Source organism: Neoarius graeffei, chromosome 16 (assembly GCF_027579695.1).
Source record: "Neoarius graeffei isolate fNeoGra1 chromosome 16, fNeoGra1.pri, whole genome shotgun sequence".
In the NCBI taxonomy this organism is placed as follows: domain Eukaryota; kingdom Metazoa; phylum Chordata; class Actinopteri; order Siluriformes; family Ariidae; genus Neoarius; species Neoarius graeffei.
The window spans coordinates 22644535-22665646 of NC_083584.1; the positions used below are offsets into that span (position 1 = coordinate 22644535).

General features: G+C 44.3%; 2 protein-coding genes across 3 annotated transcripts in view; both read right to left on the reverse strand.

The window, feature by feature from the left end:
* Positions 1-9820, reverse strand: part of dennd3a (DENN/MADD domain containing 3a) — a 76293-nt gene extending 66473 nt beyond the window's left edge. The window contains exon 1 of the mRNA XM_060942643.1: positions 8759-9820. The gene's annotated coding sequence lies outside the window, so the exon portion shown is untranslated. The remainder of the gene's footprint in view (positions 1-8758) is intronic.
* A 76-nt stretch (positions 9821-9896) lies between these two features.
* klhl7 (kelch-like family member 7) overlaps positions 9897-21112 on the reverse strand; it is a 33395-nt gene continuing 22179 nt past the window's right edge. For both annotated transcript variants that reach the window (XM_060942645.1, XM_060942646.1), the window contains 4 exons: positions 15727-15967; positions 13840-14041; positions 10883-10980; positions 9897-10264 (listed from right to left, as the gene is read on the reverse strand). In XM_060942645.1, the coding sequence (XP_060798628.1) occupies positions 9903-10264; positions 10883-10980; positions 13840-14041; positions 15727-15967 (903 nt within the window). In that variant the 3' untranslated portion in view covers positions 9897-9902. The remainder of the gene's footprint in view (positions 10265-10882; positions 10981-13839; positions 14042-15726; positions 15968-21112) is intronic.

Genomic DNA, 21112 nt, shown 5'->3' on the forward strand with positions numbered 1-21112 from the left:
ACACTAATCTCCAAGAAAGGTGTACTATTAAAACACACTATACAGTACAGCAGTATGTGGAGTGGGACCAAGCCCAGGAAAGGTCCTGAGTCAACAAAAATTGAACTCATTGTCAGTAATAAGCGTTCACCTTCAAATAATAGCTACAAACGAATTCTAGTAATCCTGAACTTGTTTTTTTTTTTTTTTAGAGTGATATTATCTCACAGGCTACCTTTGAAAAATGTTGAAAAAGTTTCATCAGGGCTACTGGAATTTCATAGCCGAATCAAACATTTGCACAAAGCGCCACCTTGTGCTTGTAAATGTGTACTACACGTACACTTGAGTCACCAGTTTATCAGGTACCTTAGAACAGGGGTTCTCTCATCTCATCTCATCTCATTATCTCTAGCCGCTTTATCCTGTCCTACAGGGTCGCAGGCAAGCTGGAGCCTATCCCAGCTGACTACGGGCGAAAGGCGGGGTACACCCTGGACAAGTCGCCAGGTCATCACAGGGCTGACACATAGACACAGACAACCATTCACACTCACATTCACACCTACGCTCAATTTAGAGTCACCAGTTAACCTAACCTGCATGTCTTTGGACTGTGGGGGAAACCGGAGCACCCGGAGGAAACCCACGCGGACACGGGGAGAACATGCAAACTCCGCACAGAAAGGCCCTTGTCGGCCGCGGGGCTCGAACCCGGACCTTCTTGCTGTGAGGCGACAGCGTTAACCACTACACCACCGTGCCGCCCATAAGATAAAATAAGATGAAATATACTTTAATGATCCTTTTGCAGGAAATCAGATTGTTACAGGGGTGGTGTAGTGGTTAGCACTGTCGCCTCACAGCAAGAAGGTCCTGGGTTCGAGCCCGGTGGCCGGCGAGGGCCTTTCTGCGTGGAGTTTGCATGCCATCCATGTGGGTTTCCTCCGGGTGCTCCGGTTTCCCCCACAGTCCAAAGGCATGCAGGTTAGGGTAATTGGTGGCTCTAAATTGACTGAGTGTGAATGGTTGTCTATGTGTCAGCCCTGTGATGATCTGGCGACTTGTCCAGGGTGTACCCCGCCTTTCGCCCGTAGTCAGCTGGGATAGGCTCCAGCTTGCCTGCAACCCTGTAGGACAGGATAAGTGGCTACAGATAATGGATGGATAGATTGTTCCAGCAGCAAAGATACAAACATTTTAAAAATCAGTCCCACATGCACACACACAGTCCATCCATCCATCCATCCATTTTCTGTAGCCACTTATCCTGTTCTACAGGGTCGCAGGCAAGCTGGAGCCTATCCCAGCTGACTACGGGCGAAAGGCGGGGTACACCCTGGATAAGTTGCCAGGTCATCACAGGGATGACACATAGACACAGACAACCATTCACACTCACATTCACACCTACGGTCAATTTAGAGTCACCAGTTAACCTAACCTGCATGTCTTTGGACTGTGGGGGAAACCGGAGCACCCGGAGGAAACCCACGCGGACACGGGGAGAACATGCAAACTCCACACAGAAAGGCCCTCGTTGGCCCCGGGGCTCGAACCCGGACCTTCTTGCTGTGAGGCGACAGCGCTAACCACTACACCACCATGCCACCCATAAGATAAGATGAAATATACTTTAATGATCCTTTTGCAGGAAATTAGATTGTTACAGGGGTGGTGTAGTGGTTAGCACTGTCGCCTCGCAGCAAGAAGGTCCTGGGTTCGATCCCAGCGGCTGGCGAGGGCCTTTCTGTGCGGAGTTTGCATGTTCTCCCCGTGTCCGCGTGGGTTTCCTCCGGGTGCTCCGGTTTCCCCCACAGTCCAAAGGCATGCAGGTTAGGCTAATTGGTGGCTCTAAATTGACTGAGGATGAATGGGTTGTCTGTGTCTATGTGTCAGCCCTGTGATGACCTGGCAACTTGTCCAGGGTGTACCCCGCCTTTCGCCCGTAGTCAGCTGGGATAGGCTCCAGCTTGCCTGCAACCCTGTATGACAGGATAAGCGGCTACAGATAATGGATGGATAGATTGTTACAGCAGCAAAGACACAAACATTTTAAAAATCAGTCCCACATGCACACACACAGTCCATCCATCCATCCATCCATTTTCTGTAGACACTTATCCTGTTCTACAGGGTCGCAGGCAAGCTGGAGCCTATCCCAGCTGACTACGGGTCACCAGTTAACCTAACCTGCATGTCTTTGGACTGTGGGGGAAACCAGAGCACCTGGAGGAAACCCACGCGGACACGGGGAGAACATGCAAACTCCACACAGAAAGGTCCTCGTCGGCCACGGGGCTCGAACCCAGACCTTCTTGCTGTGAGGCGACAATACTAACCACAACACCACTGTGCCGCACACACAGAGTCCATATTACAGAAACACATGCATATTACTGATAGAGTCCATATTGCGTAGACATATTGCTAAAAAAGCATATCGACAATGAGCATGAAAGTACTGGCAGTATGGCAAAATTAAATAAATAAATCAAATAGAGGGTTTAAAAACTAAAGCTAAGAGCATGTGGATAAAAGGACAGAAGCAGTTATTGCAAATTAAACCGTCTGACAGCAGTAGGCAGGAAAGACTTCCTGAACCTCTCAGTCCTACAGTTTGGAAGGATGAACCTGTGACTGAAAGAGCTGTTTTGGAATGCCCCAAGGGCACAGAGATAAAACTCTCTGCTCTGCCACCTGCTGGAGTTGGTCGAGTTTGAGACCTATGATTAGATTAGATTAGATTCACTTTATTCATCCCACATTGGGGAAATTCACGTGTTACAGTAGCAAGAAAATGTCAAACAGATAACAAATAAAACTGAAATAAAAATTAGACAAACGAAGGATTAAATACAGAGGGCTATTTGCATTATCTACCGTGAAAAAGTATAGAAAAATTGCCTTATTGAGAGGCCCAGAAAAATTGCACATTACAGGTAGACTCTGTATATATACACACACATATATACATAAATATACGTATGCATAAAAATAGTTTAGGGCCTATATTATTGCACATAATAATTGCATCGATGAGAGATGGCAGAGGTAGTAGTGGTGAAGTAGTGCAAATTAAACGACAAACAGGTTATTGGTGCTACGTTACAAGTTGTGGGTGTTATACAGTCTGACAGCAGTAGGTATGAATGACCTGCGGTACCTCTCCTTCTTACACCGTGGGTGTAGCAGTCTACTACTAAAAGAGCTGCTTAAAGCCCCCACAGCCTCATGTAGGGGGTGAGAGGGGTTATCCATGATTGATGTCAGCTTGGCTAACATCCTCCTCTCACCCACCACCTCAATGGAGTCCAGAGGACAGTCCAAGACTGAGCCAGCCCTTCTGACCAGTTTATTAAGTTTCTTCCTGTCCCTCTCTGAACTTCCACAGCCCCAGCAGACCACAGCGTAGAAAATCGCTGATGCTACCACAGAGTCATAAAAAGTCCTAAGCAGTGTCCTGCACACACCAAAAGACCTCAGTCTTCTCAAGAGGTGGAGACGACTTTGGCCCTTCTTGTACAGGACATCTGTGTTGTTAGTCCAGTCCAGTTTGTTGTTGAGGTGAACACCCAGGTATTTGTACTACTCTACGATCTCGATGTCCAAACCCTGGATGTTCACTGGTGCAATTTGGGAAACCGTCCTTCTGAAATCGATCACCACCTCCTTTGTCTTGCTGGCGTTGATGCGCAGGTGGTTCAGTTCGCACCAGGCGACAAAGTTCGTGATGACCTCTCTGTACTCCAGATCGTCCCCCTCTGACACACGTCCAACGATGGCTGTATCATCAGAGAACTTCTGGAGGTGGCAGCTGTCCGTGTTGTAGCTGAAGTCAGATGTGTAAAGAGGAAAGGAGAGAGCACTGTACCCTGTGGAGCCCCCGTGCTGCAGACTACCACATCAGACACAGTCGCGGAGCCTCACGTACTGAGGTCTGTTAATGAGGTAGTCGATGATCCATGCAGCCAGGTGGCAGTCGACACCAGCTCCCTCCAGCTTCCCCCGAAGCAGTGATGGCTGGATTGTGTTGAAAGCACTGGAGAAGTCAAAGAACATGATTCTCACAGTGCTCCCAGTGCCCTCCAGGTGCAACAGTGACCGGTGTAGCAGGTAAATGACAGCGTCATCCACACCAATGCCCGGTCGATATGCGAACTGCAGGGGGTCCATCTCGCTGTTCACCAGGTGTCGGAGGTGGGAGAGAACAATCCTCTCCATGATCTTCATGAGGTGAGACGTTAAAGCTACTGGCCGAAAGTGGGTGGGCTCCCTGGGGTGCGCAGTCTTGGGAACTGGAACCACACATGATGTTTTCCACAGAAGTGGAACTTTCTCCAGACTGAGGCTCAGGTTGAAAATGTACAGAAGAATCTCACAGAGCTGATCTGCACTGATTTGGAGCCAGCCTTTTTGATTCATTTGTTAATTCTGTTCTTGTTTGCTGAGTGTGCCCCCTCACCCCAACATACAACTCAAAAAAAAAAAAAAAAAAGACACTAGCTACAACTGTTTGATAAAAATTGCATAGGAGAGGCTTGCAAATATTAAAAGATCGTAGTCTTCTTAGAAAGTACAGCCTGTTTTTCTCAACCTTTTCTGCTTTGAGGCCCATTTATTCATACTTGTAACGAGCCGGGGCCCATGAAAAAAGATCCCTAATTATTTTGCCTCCTCTCTTCTATTAGAATCTAATAAACCACTGTAAAGTGGATTAACGGAATCACATCACTCCCTGTTACAGATGGGAGCCCAGGAATTAAATAAACGCAATAAAAACAAACTGTTTTTAATTGTAGGTATTATATTTAAAACTGTATAGATGTGCCAGAATCCAAACCATGCATGCAGGGCATTGTCAGTCAAAAGGGATTAATGATCCAAAAATGGAGTCTGGTCCATTAACACAAGAATTATTGCCATGTTTGTGCATAGCAAATAAGCAAGTTATTAAAACCAAGACGTTCACTTAAAAGAAGTGGATACAATAACTACTCAATGGGATAGATCCTGACACGCGAACAAAAAAGGATTTTTCCTATGAGTTGGAAAATTATCCATCTGTTGAGTTCCGACATCTCAGACTACCTGGTGCTGCAGACATCGTTCTGCACGGGGATACAGATGAAAACCTGGAAGAGCATGGAGGAGTACAACTTTTTATATGTGGCTGGGTTAAAGATCTGGGGATCAGAGCACTACAAAATAGACAGCGGTAGGCAGATCTAAGTGCAGGAAGAGTGTTTATTAGCAGGCGTGATATTTACAAAAGCAAAACAGAAAGCAGAATCATAAAGCAGAGTATCTAAACAGCATTATAAACATGGCTAGAAACAAGCGTGACAGTGATAATGATAATACTTTGCAAAGCCTCTGTGAAAATAGTTTCCGTATCTGTGCGTGCTGATTGCGCTCAAATCAGTATCAGATGTTTCCCATAAGGACTGGGTCATAAGAGTGTGCACAACGTGCTCCGTGAGCGAGCATGGCTACATGATCTGCACCAGGCTCAAGTGCGCACAGGCGTGACAGTCAAGTGTTTGCCTGCTGTGTGACAACTTTTAGCTCACATGTATATCGCCACCAAAATGCCTCATTTTCATCGATAACCCATCGTGAACTGTAGTGTGACCGTAACTTAATGAAGCAGATGTGATGTCAAATGCAACCCAGCAATTGTACTCTACAACGAGTAAAAAATTAACTTCAATTTGAAAAAAGGAGGTTCAGCCACAGAATGTCATTGCTGAAAAGGCTGGCTGGAAAAGGTGCACAAGCAACAGGGATGACCACAGCCTTGAGAGGGATTATCAAGAAAAGTCGATTCGAGAACTTGGGAGAGCGTCACAAGGAGTGGATTGAGGCTAGTGTCAGTGCATCAAGAGCCACCATGCACAGACGTCTTCAGGAAAGGTGCTACAACTGTCGCATTCCTAATATTAAGCCCCTCCTGAACCAGAGACAACGTCAGAAGCGTCTTACCTGGGCTAAGGAGAGAAAGAACTGGACTGTTGCTCCGTGGTCCAAAGTCCTCTTTTCAGATGAAAGTAAATTTTGCATTTCATTTGGAACTCAAGGTCCAAGAGTCTGAAGGAAGCGTGGAGAGGCACAGAATCCAAGGTGTTTGAAGTCCAGTGTGAAGTTTCCGCAGTCTGTGATTTGGGGTGCTGTGTCATCTGCTCGTGTTGGTCCACTGTGTTTTATCAAGTTCAAAGTCAATGCAGCCATCTACCAGGAGATTTTAGAGCACTTCATGCTTCTATCTGCTGACAAGCTTTATGGAGATGCCGATTTCCTTTTCCAGCAGGACTTAGCACCTACCCACAGTGCCAAAACTACTACCAAATGGTTTGCTGACCATGATATGACTGTGCTTGATTGGCCAGCCAACCCACCTGACCTGAACCCTCAGAGAGAATCCATGGTGTATTGTCAAGAGAAAGATGAGAAACACCCGACCCAAAAATACAGATGAGCTGAAGGCCACTATCAAAGCAACCTGGACTTCAATAGTATCGTTTAGTTTATTGAGTTCACCACATTTACACAGAATACAAAAAAGAGAATTAAACAAAACAATAATAAAAATAATATGAAGCCATAAACATCAAAATTAAAACCAAAAAAGATGTGAAATATTTCACTTTATGTCTAATGAATATAGAATATATGGAAATTTACCTTTTTGAATTCAATTCTGAAAAAAAAACCCTTTTTTCCACGATCTTCAAATTTTTACACACACACACACACACACACACACACACACACACACACACACGTTTGACCGGGAAATATACCACTTGTATTTTTCATATGAGCTACATTCGGGACATGGAGAATCAAAATCGTGACATAAATCTCTATATGTCACTCGTGAGGAAATCGATGAATTGTTTTGATAAATTTGGGTACTTTTTGTTTGTGAATGCGTTGATATAATAAAAATAAAATCACACATTGGCTTGAAGATATGAAGTTTATCTTCTCGTGTTGAAAAACTCGAGAAGATAAACTTCATACGCTACATATCACAGATCTGAGTGACATAATAATAACAATAATAATAATAATAATAATAATATTGGCTGGCTTTTTTTGTGGTATATCAGATATATTCCATTCAGCTAGCATGATATTGAACGAGTTGAAGACAAGTAGCTGAGTGGAATATATCTATCTGTTATACCACAAAAAAAAAAAAGCCAGTCACTATTATTATTATGATACATACACATTCCTTTCAGGTGTTCAATGCATCTTCCACATTTAACGAAGCAAACCTGGCAGCCATGTTCATTTACAAATTGTCACAATTGCTAGCTAGCGCGGAAGTTTTACATCGCTGACGTGTGACGTCATGTTGTCTTGACAACCATGCAATATCGTAAACCATATTCAACACTCATTCTCCATTGGGTAGAATGATGTAATACACGTAGGATAAGCGATACGCTAACAATATTGCATGCTATCAAACCAAATGAATGAAACCCGCTAGAAGGGAATAGAACACGTTTTTATTCCATTGAAAAAGTGTCCTGTATGTATTAATAATTCCTAATATTTCACTCCGATGATGTCACTCCCAGTGTTTTCCCGCTGACTAGATGTGTGCTGTCAAAATGGTGAACCGGTTCAAAATTTAAATTCTTTTGATTAACTTGCGTATATATACACATATATATATATATATATATATATATATATATATATATATATATATATATTTTTTTTTTTGTGTGTGGATGTGTCTATATAATATAAAGAACATTACACGGTGGCGCGAAGATATGAAGGTTATCTTCTCGTGTTGAAAATATTTTCACTTGTTTGCTTTGCTCACTCATGAATATCTTCGCACAATCATGTAGTATCTATCTATCTATCTATCTATCTATCTATCTATCTATCTATCTATCTATCTCACTGTTTTCCTTCAAGTGCATGTGTGTTTACTCACACACACACACATATATATATATATATATATCTCATCTCATCTCATTATCTCTAGCCGCTTTATCCTTCTACAGGGTCGCAGGCAAGCTGGAGCCTATCCCAGCTGACTACGGGCGAAAGGTGGGGTACACCCTGGACAAGTCGCCAGGTCATCACAGGGCTGACACATAGACACAGACAACCATTCACACTCACATTCACACCTACAGTCAATTTAGAGTCACCAGTTAACCTAACCTGCATGTCTTTGGACTGTGGGGGAAACCGGAGCACCCGGAGGAAACCCACGCGGACACGGGGAGAACATGCAGAAAGGCCCTCGCCGGCCACGGGGCTCGAACCCAGGACCTTCTTGCTGTGAGGCGACAGCGCTAACCACTACACCACCGTGCCGCCATATATATATATATATATATATATATATATATATATATATATATATATATATATATATATCTTGGGATCCATTATATGTTTCTACAGGCTGTTATGAACAGAATTGCATTTATTTTATGGAAAGTACAAAGTTGCCAACAGATTAAATAATAAATGGGTCTGTTGTATATCACTTAAAAACAGATAATGACCATGATGTCTCTTTTAATATGCAGTCTTGTACAAATGTCTTAAGAAATTCTGTAAAAGAAAGATAAGTTATGTAAAAATAATGACATAAGATTCCAAAAACTTATAAACTTCATTAAAAAAAACTGACTATAAAAAGCAGTGAACTAAGAGCTTCAAAAAAAAGAATAAAAAAAGGGGAAAAAAAAAAGAAGAACCCAAACAGATATTTGGTGTGACCACGCTTTACCTTTAAAACTGCGCCAGTTCTCTCAGGTACACTGTCATGCATCATGGAGAACTGCCACAATTTTTCTGGAGACTCTGTGTTGTTTTTGTTTCTGCAGGTAAAACCAGAACAGTTTCCATTATGCTTTTTAGGTGAAATGTGGTCTATTGCTTGATTTTACATTCCTTTGTTTCTTTCTCTTATTTTGCAGAAAATTACCATTTGGAAAATCAAACATTTACTTTTTTTTTCCCACTGATACACTAATGCAGAAGATGTAAAATAGCAAGTTAAAACTAAACTTACATGCCCAGGTCAGACGGCAGAAAGACGCATGCTGCGACCCGCAATTGGTCGGGTGACCGACGCAGGCGTTTTGCGTCAAATCCTTCGTTGTGGTCAGACATATAGCAAGACGCAGAGTTTTTAAGCTGAATCAACCAGTCGGAAGCAGACGCAGCTAGACTCGGGTTGACTCAGTGCACAGAAAATCTTTAAACAAACAAAGGCCATAAGACTGCTCGCAGGTTGTTGTAAACTATTTGCAGGTGCAGTCTGCATCTACCTGTGATGCATCGCAGCCATGTCTAAAGACTTGTCTTCCCCTGCCTGCGTCTACCTGCTGCCACTACCTGCTTCAACCTACAATTGGTCACTTGAGTGTTGCACAACTGCCTGCCTCTACATGCATCAACCTGCTATTTGCACCGATTGGAAGCGAATTGCAGCTGAAATGCGAAAAGATCATGATCCACTTGTGTCAACCTGCCTCTGCTAAAGACCCTCTGCAACACTCTGCCATTATCTGCGTTGTCGTGCGTTGACGCAAGACCAGTCTTGCGTCTACCTGTGATTTTGGTATCGCAGGTAGATGCAAGTAGTTGAAAAATAGTTGCAGCCTGCCATCTGACCTGGGCAATCAAAAAATAAAAAAATAAAAAAATAAAAAATTGAGTGGATAAGACATTTGCACCATGCTTTGTCATTAATATGAGCAAAAGTAGATTTTTGCTAAAAACAAACAAACAAAACAACAACACTAATAACAAAAAGAGGAACCATAGTTCCAATACTTTCTTGGCCATTTATTGAAAAAAAAATTACCAGTATGTACATCAAAAGCTAAACTTGAAATACTCAAAAATCTAGCTGATCGTACTCAAAGTCAGCATTGTCCATGTGCTGTAGGAGCTGAGGATGCGGAAGATGATGAGGCAGACGACGTAGACGGTGAAGGTTCATGAAAAGAGCTCATTTCTTCCTCATTGGCTCCGCAGGTGTCTACCACACAGATGAGGCAGCTGGTGACAGGGAAAGCACGCTCTTTGCTCGACGTCACCCATTTGTCCGTCTCTGTGTGGTACTCCATGATATGACCCAAACGGCCCACTCCCTGGAATCCGGCCAGCACGTAGATGACCGATCCCACAGCTGCACACTTCACCGTCACGCCTCTCCACGGCATCGGCGACGCCATTTTCCACTCATTACTGCCAATTTCGTAATACTCCACTGAGTCCAGACCACCTGAAGTATGAAATGTAGGTGTAATGGTACGAACAATACAACACAGTATCATAGCTTTTATAACACAGTAAATCTGCCTCAAATCACCAGATTTCAGAATTTATTTATTTTTTACAGATTTCAACAACACATAAAAGTGGTAAATATGCAATTGTGGCTCTACAGTAGCAATATTTCAAGATATATTGTATCTAAGAACAATTCATGGAAAGTTCATGCATCTAGCTCAAATAGTTCAAAAGTTATCGCTTACGGAACTTCAGAGTAGTTGTTGTTTTTTCTATAGCACTCGTTTTTACGGTAAAATTCGAGCCACGCCCCTTATTCATGCCCCTATATCTCAAAAATTAACAAAGATGTAAGGCTGAAATTTTGCACACCGTTTACTGAGACTAATGACATTAATCTTTGGAGGTATGAAGCAAATCTGACAATCAGCCAGGAGGCCTTCGGTGATGTCTCATGGATTGACCCAATAATAAATAGAAATAAAACACAGAGTTTTACGTGGAGTTACAATCAATGACAGGGTGGCGTGATGTCTAAAGCAAAGTTTCCAAGAAGGTCTCAGTTTTTTACAATTTTCCAGCCACTAATGTTTGTGTAGAGGAAACATACCGAGGCCGTTCTGTCCACCCACAGCGTAGATCCTCGAGTTGACCACCACCAGGCCGTGATTCTTCCTGGCCTCCCTCATGCCACACAGCACTCTCCATCTTAGAGGAGAGGTCATAGGTTAATCATCAAACCTTTCTTAACCAAATGCACCATCTGATTGATGACATGATGATGTAGAATGGTGTATAGTTAAAATTGGTGCAATCAAAGACCCTGCTTTAGACCAATCTGAATCAAGCATTCAACAGCACTGTGTTTATAACCTGTTAATCAACACCTTGAGAATATGTTGATTAATTTTCGATAAAATTCCAGCTGCAAAGTTTATATTAATGCTCTAAATGTTTATACAGTAGCAACTGAAACATGTACGTATACTAGATGTTCTGCAGCCGTCTACCAGGAGATTTTAGAGCATTTCATGCTTCCATCTGCTGACAAGTTTTATGGAGATGCTGAGTTCCTTTTCCAGCAGGACTTAGCACCTGCACACAATGCCAAAACTACTACTAAATGGTTTTCTGACCATGGTGTTACTGTGCTTGATTGGCCAGCCAACTTGCCTGACCTGAACTCCATAGAGAATCTATGGAGTATTGCCAAGAGGAAGATGAGAAACACCTGACCCAAAAATACAGATGAGCTAAAGACTGCTATCAAAGCAACCTAGGCTTCAATAGTGTAGTTTAGTTTATTGAGCTTGCCACATAGTGATCTATAGTTGCAATAATTTAAGTGACAACAGGAATTTTCATAATGCAAAATGCAACTATAAACGGACAAAAATTATGACATGCAGTCCTTTATCTCATCTCATCATCTCTAGCCGCTTTATCCTTCTACAGGGTCGCAGGCAAGCTGGAGCCTATCCCAGCTGACTATGGGCGAAAGGCGGGGTACACCCTGGACAAGTCGCCAGGTCATCACAGGGCTGACACATAGACACAGACAACCATTCACACTCACATTCACACCTACGGTCAATTTAGAGTCACCAGTTAACCTAACCTGCATGTCTTTGGACTGTGGGGGAAACCGGAGCACCCGGAGGAAACCCACGCGGACACGGGGAGAACATGCAAACTCCGCACAGAAAGGCCCTCGCCGGCCACGGGGCTCGAACCCGGACCTTCTTGCTGTGAGGCGACAGTGCTAACCACTACACCACCATGCCGCCGCTATAAGCCATGTATGACAAATTCGATAAATAAAACTTTATACAAAACGTTTGACAAAATAATTTCTGCTTAGAATGTAAACAAACCGGTGAAATAACAGTAGCAATTTGTGAAAAATGCTATAGAGTTCTTGAAAAAAAAGAAAAAAAGATACGTTCTTACCATCAAATACTTTTATTCCATATTTTGTTGCTTTTTTTTTTGTATTTTTGGGGTCTTCTTTTCGAGTGAGTATCCAGTGAATGTGGATAGAATAATTTTTTATAGAGTACCTGTACATGTTGCATTTTAAACATATTATAATAATCTGAGTAAAATAATAAAACATTTCAACAAACACACAATGACTTTTTAAGAACGACATGACCACGAGTTGGCCTAGTGGTTCGCGTGTCTGCCTCTATACCAGGAGATCGTGAGTTCTACTCGTGGTTGGGTCATACCAAAGACCATCATAAAAATGGCATCTACTACTGTCTGGCAAGGCACATTGCAGTACAGATGCAAGTGCGAAAGTCAAACTCTCGTGGTTACCAGAGAACTAGCCCCTCACTGTAACCCTAGCTGTATAGGCGAGAGGCCGAGGGCTAAGGAAACGGAGATTGACGCCGCACCCATACACCTTAAAGAGTTGGTTAGTACTGGGACAGGAGACTGCCTGGGGAGACCAGATTCTGGCGTGAGAGGGACTTTGCATTTTTTTTTTAAGGACATGGAAAATCCTTATGTCCTTACACTGCCACAAATAGCTAATTACATGCTATAAAACTAAAACTGGCTTGAATTTGTGACAATCTGAATAAACTTTTCAGGCTGACATGAGTGGGATTTCACTCGCATTTTCCTTCCCAAATAAACCATAACAAATAAAATCACTAGCCGAATTAAGTTATACTGTGAAAAGTTTCAGGGTTCTATGACATGCTGTAATAACTGGACATGATTGGTTTAAAGTTGTATAGATGAAGTTATAATAAAAACTGAGCTCATGCATAATATTATGTGAACTGTATTTTTAATGATCTGTGGTTGGTAGAAGAGAGCAACTGGACTTGCTTGAAAAGTCCCGAAGACGCCTTGCCTCTCATCCGAAAGGCATCCCCAGTTCCGTCTGTCCGATAGGGACGTCTTCGGGACTTTTCAAGCAAGTCCAGTTGCTCTCTTCTACCAACCACAGGTTACTATGTACCTGGATGACTGAGTATCTTCACAGATATGTTTTTACGCACTTTGGGATGAGTTCCCTTTGACTGGTGCGGGAGTATGAGAGGACTTCCAGAAAACTGGCAGACATCTTAGCCAGAGAGGATCGTTCATTTTTGTCAACCTGGAACGACCATCACTGAACAGAGGTGGGTGTCTATGACATCTATCAGCCACCTACAATGCAGCCATCAGCATTCTGAGTCGGATTCTATGATGATCCATGAGAGGATAAATACTTGATACTCCCTATTGGACAGATGGAACTGGGGATGCCTTTCGGATGAGAGGCGAGGTGTCTTCGGGACTTTTCAAGCAAGTCCAGTTGCTCTCTTCTACCAACCACAGATTACTATGTACCTGGATGACTGAGTATCTTCACAGATATGTATTTTTAATGAAAAGTATATAAAAGGAATTTAACGAAAAAAGGCAGTTTTAACCCAATCCATATAATCAGAGTCAGACTTCAGAGCAGGAAGTCCTCCGGACTGAGCCTGGAACCCACACTATCTAGAGTAAGAGGTCAGTGTGTATGTGTGTGTGAGAGAGAGAGAGTGAGCGAGGTGTCCTTACTCCTCTGTGTTGGGGTCATACACTTCGCAGTTGTTGAGGACTCTGCCGGATACGTTATTCCCCAGACTGCCTCCACACACGTAGATCAGGTTATTAGCCTCCACCGAGCCGTGGCTGCAGCGAGGCTGGAGCATGCTGGGTTTGTTCTGCCAAGTCTCTGTCCGAGTGTCGTAGCACTCAAACAGGTTCAGTGCAGAGCTCCCTATGACACACACACACACACCAAAGGTTAGACTCTACCTTAATTTAATTAAGCCACGGCCTAATGGTTAGAGAACCAGCTTTGGTACCACTGGTTTGAGTCCCTGGACCAGCAGGAATGGCTGAAGTGCCCTTGAGCAAGGCACCTAACCCCCAACTGCTCCCCAGGCTGCTCATCTCATCTCATTATCTGTAGCCGCTTTATCCTGTTCTACAGGGTCGCAGGCAAGCTGGAGCCTATCCCAGCTGACTACGGGTGAAAGGCGGGGTACACCCTGGACAAGTCGCCAGGTCATCACAGGGCTGACACATAGACACAGACAACCATTCACACTCACATTCACACCTACGGTCAATTTAGAGTCACCAGTTAACCTAACCTGCATGTCTTTGGACTGTGGGGGAAACCGGAGCACCCGGAGGAAACCCACGCGGACACGGGGAGAACATGCAAACTCCGCACAGAAAGGCCCTCGCCGGCCACGGGGCTCGAACCCGGACCTTCTTGCTGTGAGGCGACAGAGCTAACCACTACACCACTGTGCCGCCCGTGCCATTAATATAATTAAGAAATATATTTTTTTATAGGAAAATGTGAATAGAGTGGAACATCATATTATACACAAGTAAAATGAAGGCGTTTACTGTCTTGGTCAGAAATAATAGGATGATAGAACACTGTCGAAAGGGTTCATTTCATTAAATAAGCACAACAGTGGTTTTTTTTCAAGCTATGATATCTTTAGAGGGAAGCCATGGCCAAATGGTTAGAGAAACCACTTTGGGACCAAAAGGTCGCTGGTTTGATTCCATGAACCAGCAGGATTGGCTCAAGTGCCCTTGAGCAAGGCATATAACCCCAACCGCTCCGGCAAGTGTGGTGGCATACCTTGTGTCTGATTAGCCAAAGAAAAACCAATGATGGGATTATCAGTTCGGGCAAGAACCTGGCCATAATTAAAACAATGTATGTAGAGTTGGTTCCCTATACTTAACCCCCTCCCCCCAAAACAAACAAACAAACAAACAAACAAACAAACAAACAAACAAACAAACAAACAAACAAACAAACAAACAAACAAACAAACAAACAAACAAACAAACAAACAAACAAACAAACAAACAAACAAACAAACAAACAAACAAACAAACAAACAAACAAACAAACAAACAAACAAACAAACAAACAAACAAACAAACAAACAAACAAACAAACAAACAAACAAACAAACAAACAAACAAACAAACAAACAAACAAACAAACAAACAAACAAACAAACAAACAAACAAACAAACAAACAAACAAACAAACAAACAAACAAACAAACAAACAAACAAACAAACAAACAAACAAACAAACAAACAAACAAACAAACAAACAAACAAACAAACAAACAAACAAACAAACAAACAAACAAACAAACAAACAAACAAACAAACAAACAAACAAACAAACAAACAAACAAACAAACAAACAAACAAACAAACAAACAAACCCCTTCTATACTCAAATGTTACATACACCAGAGGTCTAAGGTCAGTTGTTGAATTTGTTGAAATATGCAACTCTATAAAGCAATACCATCAGACTATACCTATGGATCCGATGGATCTGCTACTGTATTTTATATTTTACTCATTCCAGATCAGCATCAGCCATATTTTTCACTTCCTCTATAAACTCACCCACTTCTGAGCCACCTGAGGTGTAGATCTTGCCCTTGGATGCACAGGCTGCCAAACTGTCTCTGGGGTTAGGAGGCCCCAGTTTGGAATACCAGCTGTCCTTCACCACATTGTAACAGTCCATTCTTTTAATGGGGAAAAGCTGTGATCCTCCGAGGATGTACACCACGTTGTCCCAGAAAACAGCTGCCGCATCGCGCCGTTTCTCAAAGGGGCAGCGGATATCGGTCCAGCTGTAGTCCTGAAATGGACATAAAGAACCGATACGCACATGAGGAAATGTTAACCAGCGTACAACAAGAGAATAAATCACTGCGTTCTAAATCTTTATACTACACCAGGGCTTTTCAAAGTGTGGGGCGCGCCTCCCCTAGGGGGCGCCAGAGTTCTTTGGGGGGGGCGCAACGTGAGGAAAAATAAACCAGAATAAGTTACTATTGCGGACATTTAGCGAACTTCAGCTAGCCTTTGCCAGAGACAAAATGGACCGATTTTTAGTACCTAAAACTACAGTGAGTGAGGAGACAGAGTCTGGGCCAAGCAAAAAAAGAAGGAAGTCTGACCACGATTATTTAAAGTTTGGATTTTCATGGACTGGATCTGAAGATGCTTCACTGCCACAGTGTGTTGTCTGCCAAGAGGTGCTAGCTAACGATGCTATGAGATGTTTAAAACGTGTAAAACAAGATGTTTTAAAAAAGCACAGATGTTTAAAATGTGTAAAAAAGATGCTTTCAAAAGGCACAGATGTTTAAAATGTGTTAAAAAAAGATGTTTTAAAAAAGCACAGATGTTTAAAATGTGTAAAAAAAAAGATGTTTTAAAAAAGCACAGACGTTTAAAATGTGTAAAAAAAAGATCTTTTAAAAAAGCACAGATGTTTAAAATGTGTTAAAAAAGATATTTTAAAAAAGCAGATGTTTAAAATGTGTTAAAAAAAGATGTTTTAAAAAAGCAGATGTTTAAAATGTGTAAAAAAAGATGTTTTAAAAAAGCACAGACGTTTAAAATGTGTAAAAAAAAGATCTTTTAAAAAAGCACAGATGTTTAAAATGTGTTAAAAAAGATATTTTAAAAAAGCAGATGTTTAAAATGTGTTAAAAAAAGATGTTTTAAAAAAGCAGATGTTTAAAATGTGTAAAAAAAGATGTTTTAAAAAGCAGATGTTTAAAATGTGTAAAAACAGATGTTCTATTTCATACTTCCAGACCGCCAGAGGCAGTTCTTATAGTGGAATATCATGCGCTCGCGCATGGCAACGAGAACTTATTGATTTGTTGTCATCTCGTGACGTCATGACGCCCAAGTAACAAAACCTGTAAACGAGTCATGATCTGTCTCTTTTTCATTCTCGCAAGGCAGAGAACTATTTTTGTGGACTTCGACAGCTTTTTCTATTGGGCTTAGCTAATTGCTTCCCCACCTAGCTGTTGTCTGCGAACTGGATTGGAGTTAACCGGCGAGTACTTTGGTTGCCCAAAGTTCCCTCGTTCGGTGATACAGACACACTTGCAACACTCTGATTGAATTTTATCAGGTAAGTTATTTACTTTGAATCTACCTTTACCGGCGAGTACCTGTTGGGTTCCAAGGTTCCCTCGCCTGGTGAATTATCTTCCCAACGAGTACCTCTTGGTTTCCAGGGTTCCCTCGTTGGTTGAGTAAGAGTAGGCTAACCCTCGGGAGCGGTTGCCTCCATAGCCGACTGGCTCTCTGGCCTTGTCCACTTAACAACATAACCGTCGTGTCGGCTCTGCGTTGTTCGTGGATACGGATCACCCTGCTCTCTGTACGCAGTGCTGTGCTGGGATGGATATGTTAGATGGGCATGATCGCTGCCCATCCTGCTTGGGACTACAGCATCTGGAAGATGCGTTATCTAATCCTTGCCCCAATTGTAGCATTATGCCGTTCGAGCTCCGCCAGCAGCGTCTTGCTAGCATCTCTCCGAGCGCATCGGAGCTTTTAACTCCTGCTGCAGTTGATACTCGCGGGACTAAACGTAAACGTCCGGATGTTGAGGAGCATCGGAAACTGAAGCGACGTGCTTCTTCTAGTAAGCTAGCGAAGCGCATGGACGAGCTTACTACAACTGTACAAAGACTACAGGCACTTTTATCAGGTCCTACTATGTCAGCGGTTAATGATAGCATGGATCAGACGGACAATGCAACGCATCTCAATGCTCACGTTCCTCTTTTAACTGAGCATCCACCTAATGTGGAACCAGAAGAGAGCGATGCAATTTCACTGGCAGCGACTGACTCTCTCCTTTCGGAGAGCAATGATCAGCAGGTTCATGTAGCACAACAACCGTCTCGGCCATCCTCCTTGTACACAGTAAGTGGCAGTGGATCTGAATCAGAGAGCGGAGCCTCTGTTGCTATGTCAATGCGTGGTAACATTAAAATGGCGCTTGCAAAGTTGAATTTGGATGTTCCAAATGCTCAGTCAGGCCCTACCAACCTCTTGTGTCGCTCTGTACCTGGCTCAAAAGAGGTGATTATTCCGCATTGTAAGGACTTTACAGAGGTCGTGTCTGCAGCTTTCCGATCAGCTCTTTCATTCCGGCCTGATCGTGTTGCACGCATGCTATCTGATATGTCTGCACCAGATACTACTGGCCTTGGCTCAATGCCAGCATTAGAGCCCTGTGTGGCATCCCTCATTGTATCACCAGATGAAGCCCTACGTCCGGACGTGCGATGCCCCAATAAGGAGTGCAGGCGCACTGACAATGCACTGGTCAAAACCTACAACACAGTTGCCAGGTTGGGCCGTATTGGCAATTCTATGGGCCATCTTCTGTCGGCTTTACATGCTACCTTGGATTCCACTTCCACAGATGACTCTGTCTCTGGTCTGCTGGATGCTTCCCTTCAAGCTCTTGGTGCAATGGCTAGTGATTGTGGGAGGGCTCTGGGCCTCCTTGCTCATGCCAGACGCCAAGTGTGGCTAGCACAGTCGTCCTTACCAGAAGCTTGTCGTAACAACCTGCGCCAATTGCCGCTTACGCCGGGCCACCTGTTCGGGCCAGCCGCACAGGAGGCCCTGGAAAGAAGAGTACGGGTTACAGAGTCACGCTCTCAGCATGCTGCACGGCGTTCAGGCTTTGACGACCCTCGAGTAAGTGTACGTCCGAACCGCCAGGCTCCCCCACAGCCGGTGCCAGCACGCAGTCCTAACAGGTTCTTCCGTGGCCAGTACGCCAGGCCTACACACTTGGCCCATCATGGCGCTTCGAACCAACGCTCACGCCCCTGGCCTGCACGGCAGCCTCCACGCCAGCGCCCCCCCAAAGCCAATGAACCAGCGAGCAGACGGCGCTGACTGCCTGGGGTCGACGGCGACTCATTTTTCAGTGGTCCATATTCAGCGCTGGAGAGAAATAACTTCCAACGAGTGGCTTCTCGAGACGCTCGAAAAAGGTTACCGCCTACACAACCTTGTGCCCGCGTTTGTCCTACGGCAGTAAAGGACCCAGGGCAAGTTCTAGCGCTTACTGCAGAAGTTCAGCAGTTACTGCAGAAAGGCGCCATAGAGGAGGTAGACCCCCAAGTTCAGGTGGAGGGTCTCTACTCCCGTTATTTTCTAGTTCCAAAAAAGGATGGCGGGTTCAGGCCCATCCTAGATTTAAGACATGTAAACAGGTTCCTCAAGCGTTTACCTTTCCGGATGTTGCGCACTATGGATGTTGTTCGAGCCATAGAACCAGGCACATGGTTTGTGACGATAGACTTAAAGGAGGCCTATTTCCATGTGCCCATTGCAGAGGAGCACAGGCAGTTTCTCCGTTTCAGTTTTCAACACAAGGCCTACCAATACAGAGTTCTTCCATTTGGACTCTCTCTAGCCCCCCGGGTGTTCACAAAGTGCATCCAGGCTGCACTGGAACCTCTCCAAGCGGAAGGCATGTTAGTCCTGCCGTACTTGGACGACTGGCTGCTATGTGCAGCAACCCCGGAACAAGCGATGGCGGACACCAGCCGCCTTTTGCGTCATGTCACAGAGCTTGGCTTCAAGGTGAATTGGGAGAAGAGCTGCCTAACTCCTGCCCAATCAGTGAATTTCATCGGCATGCACTTAGACTCCAGGACCATGCGGGCCACTCTCACCAAAGCCAGACGGTTGGCGATTCAGCATGCCCTGGCAAAAGTTCGTCCAGGACGCAGGATCTCATACATTCAGCTTCTAAGACTGGCGGGACTGCTTACAGCAGCAACCACAGTCGTTCAGTTTGGCCTACTGTACCTACGGCCGTTTCAATGGTGGCTGATAGAGCTGCGCCTGTCATCGGTTCACAACCGGTATACCTTGGTACAGATGACAAGGAGCTGCAGCTTGCACCTCCAGCGATGGAAACAGGAAGACTTCCTATGGTCTGGAGTCCAAATGGGCCCACCCCCCGCTCGCAGGGAGGTAATCACAACGGATGCCTCTCTCACAGGCTGGGGAGGGGTGTGGCAACATCAGGGGGTAAGCGGTCAATGGGATCCTCACATGAAACGCTGCCATATCAATGTTCTCGAACTACAAGCTGTTTTCCTGACTCTCAAGCATTTCGAGAGTGTTCTGAGGGGAAAACATGTGATGGTGAGGACAGACAACACCTCTGTGGTGTTTCACATAAATCACCAGGGAGGCACAAGGTCCCTTCCCTCTCTTCGTCTGACACAGGCACTCCTGACTTGGGCAGAAACACGTTTCCTCTCCCTCCGTGCAACACACATTCCAGGTCACCTCAATGTGGTGCCCGATGCACTGTCCCGGAGGAGACAGAGGGCAGGAGACTGGCACTTGCACAAGGAGGTTGTGCAGAAAATTTGGAACACTTATGGCACAGCGACAGTAGACTTGTTCGCGTCCAAGGAGACAACACATTGCCCTCTGTGGTATGCAGAGATGGCAGAACCGGAGTCACTGGGCAGGGATGCTCTGACTCACGAGTGGCCGGATGTGCTACTGTTTGCGTTCCCACCTATTCCACTGATCTGGGGTGTGCTCAATCGAGTATGGGAAATGGGCCACAGGGTGCTCTTGGTAGCGCCCAGATGGCCGAGCATGCCTTGGTTTCACTTCCTACTGACTCTAACCGTGGGGCCTCCCCGGCCATTGCCAATGAGGAAGGATCTTCTGTCCCAAATGGAGGGGCAGCTCTGGCACCCTTGTCCAGACAGGCTGAAACTCTGGGTTTGGCCACTGGGGGGAACCAAAGTGTCATGGACTGTTCAGAAGGGGTTAGGCACACTGTTCTGAATGCTCGTGCTCAATCTACTAGGACAATGTATGAAAACAGATGGAAGCTTTTCACTACCTGGTGCACTACTCATTCTTTGAACCCCCTTGAATGTCCTGTGGTAACAATTCTTGATTTTCTTCAACATCT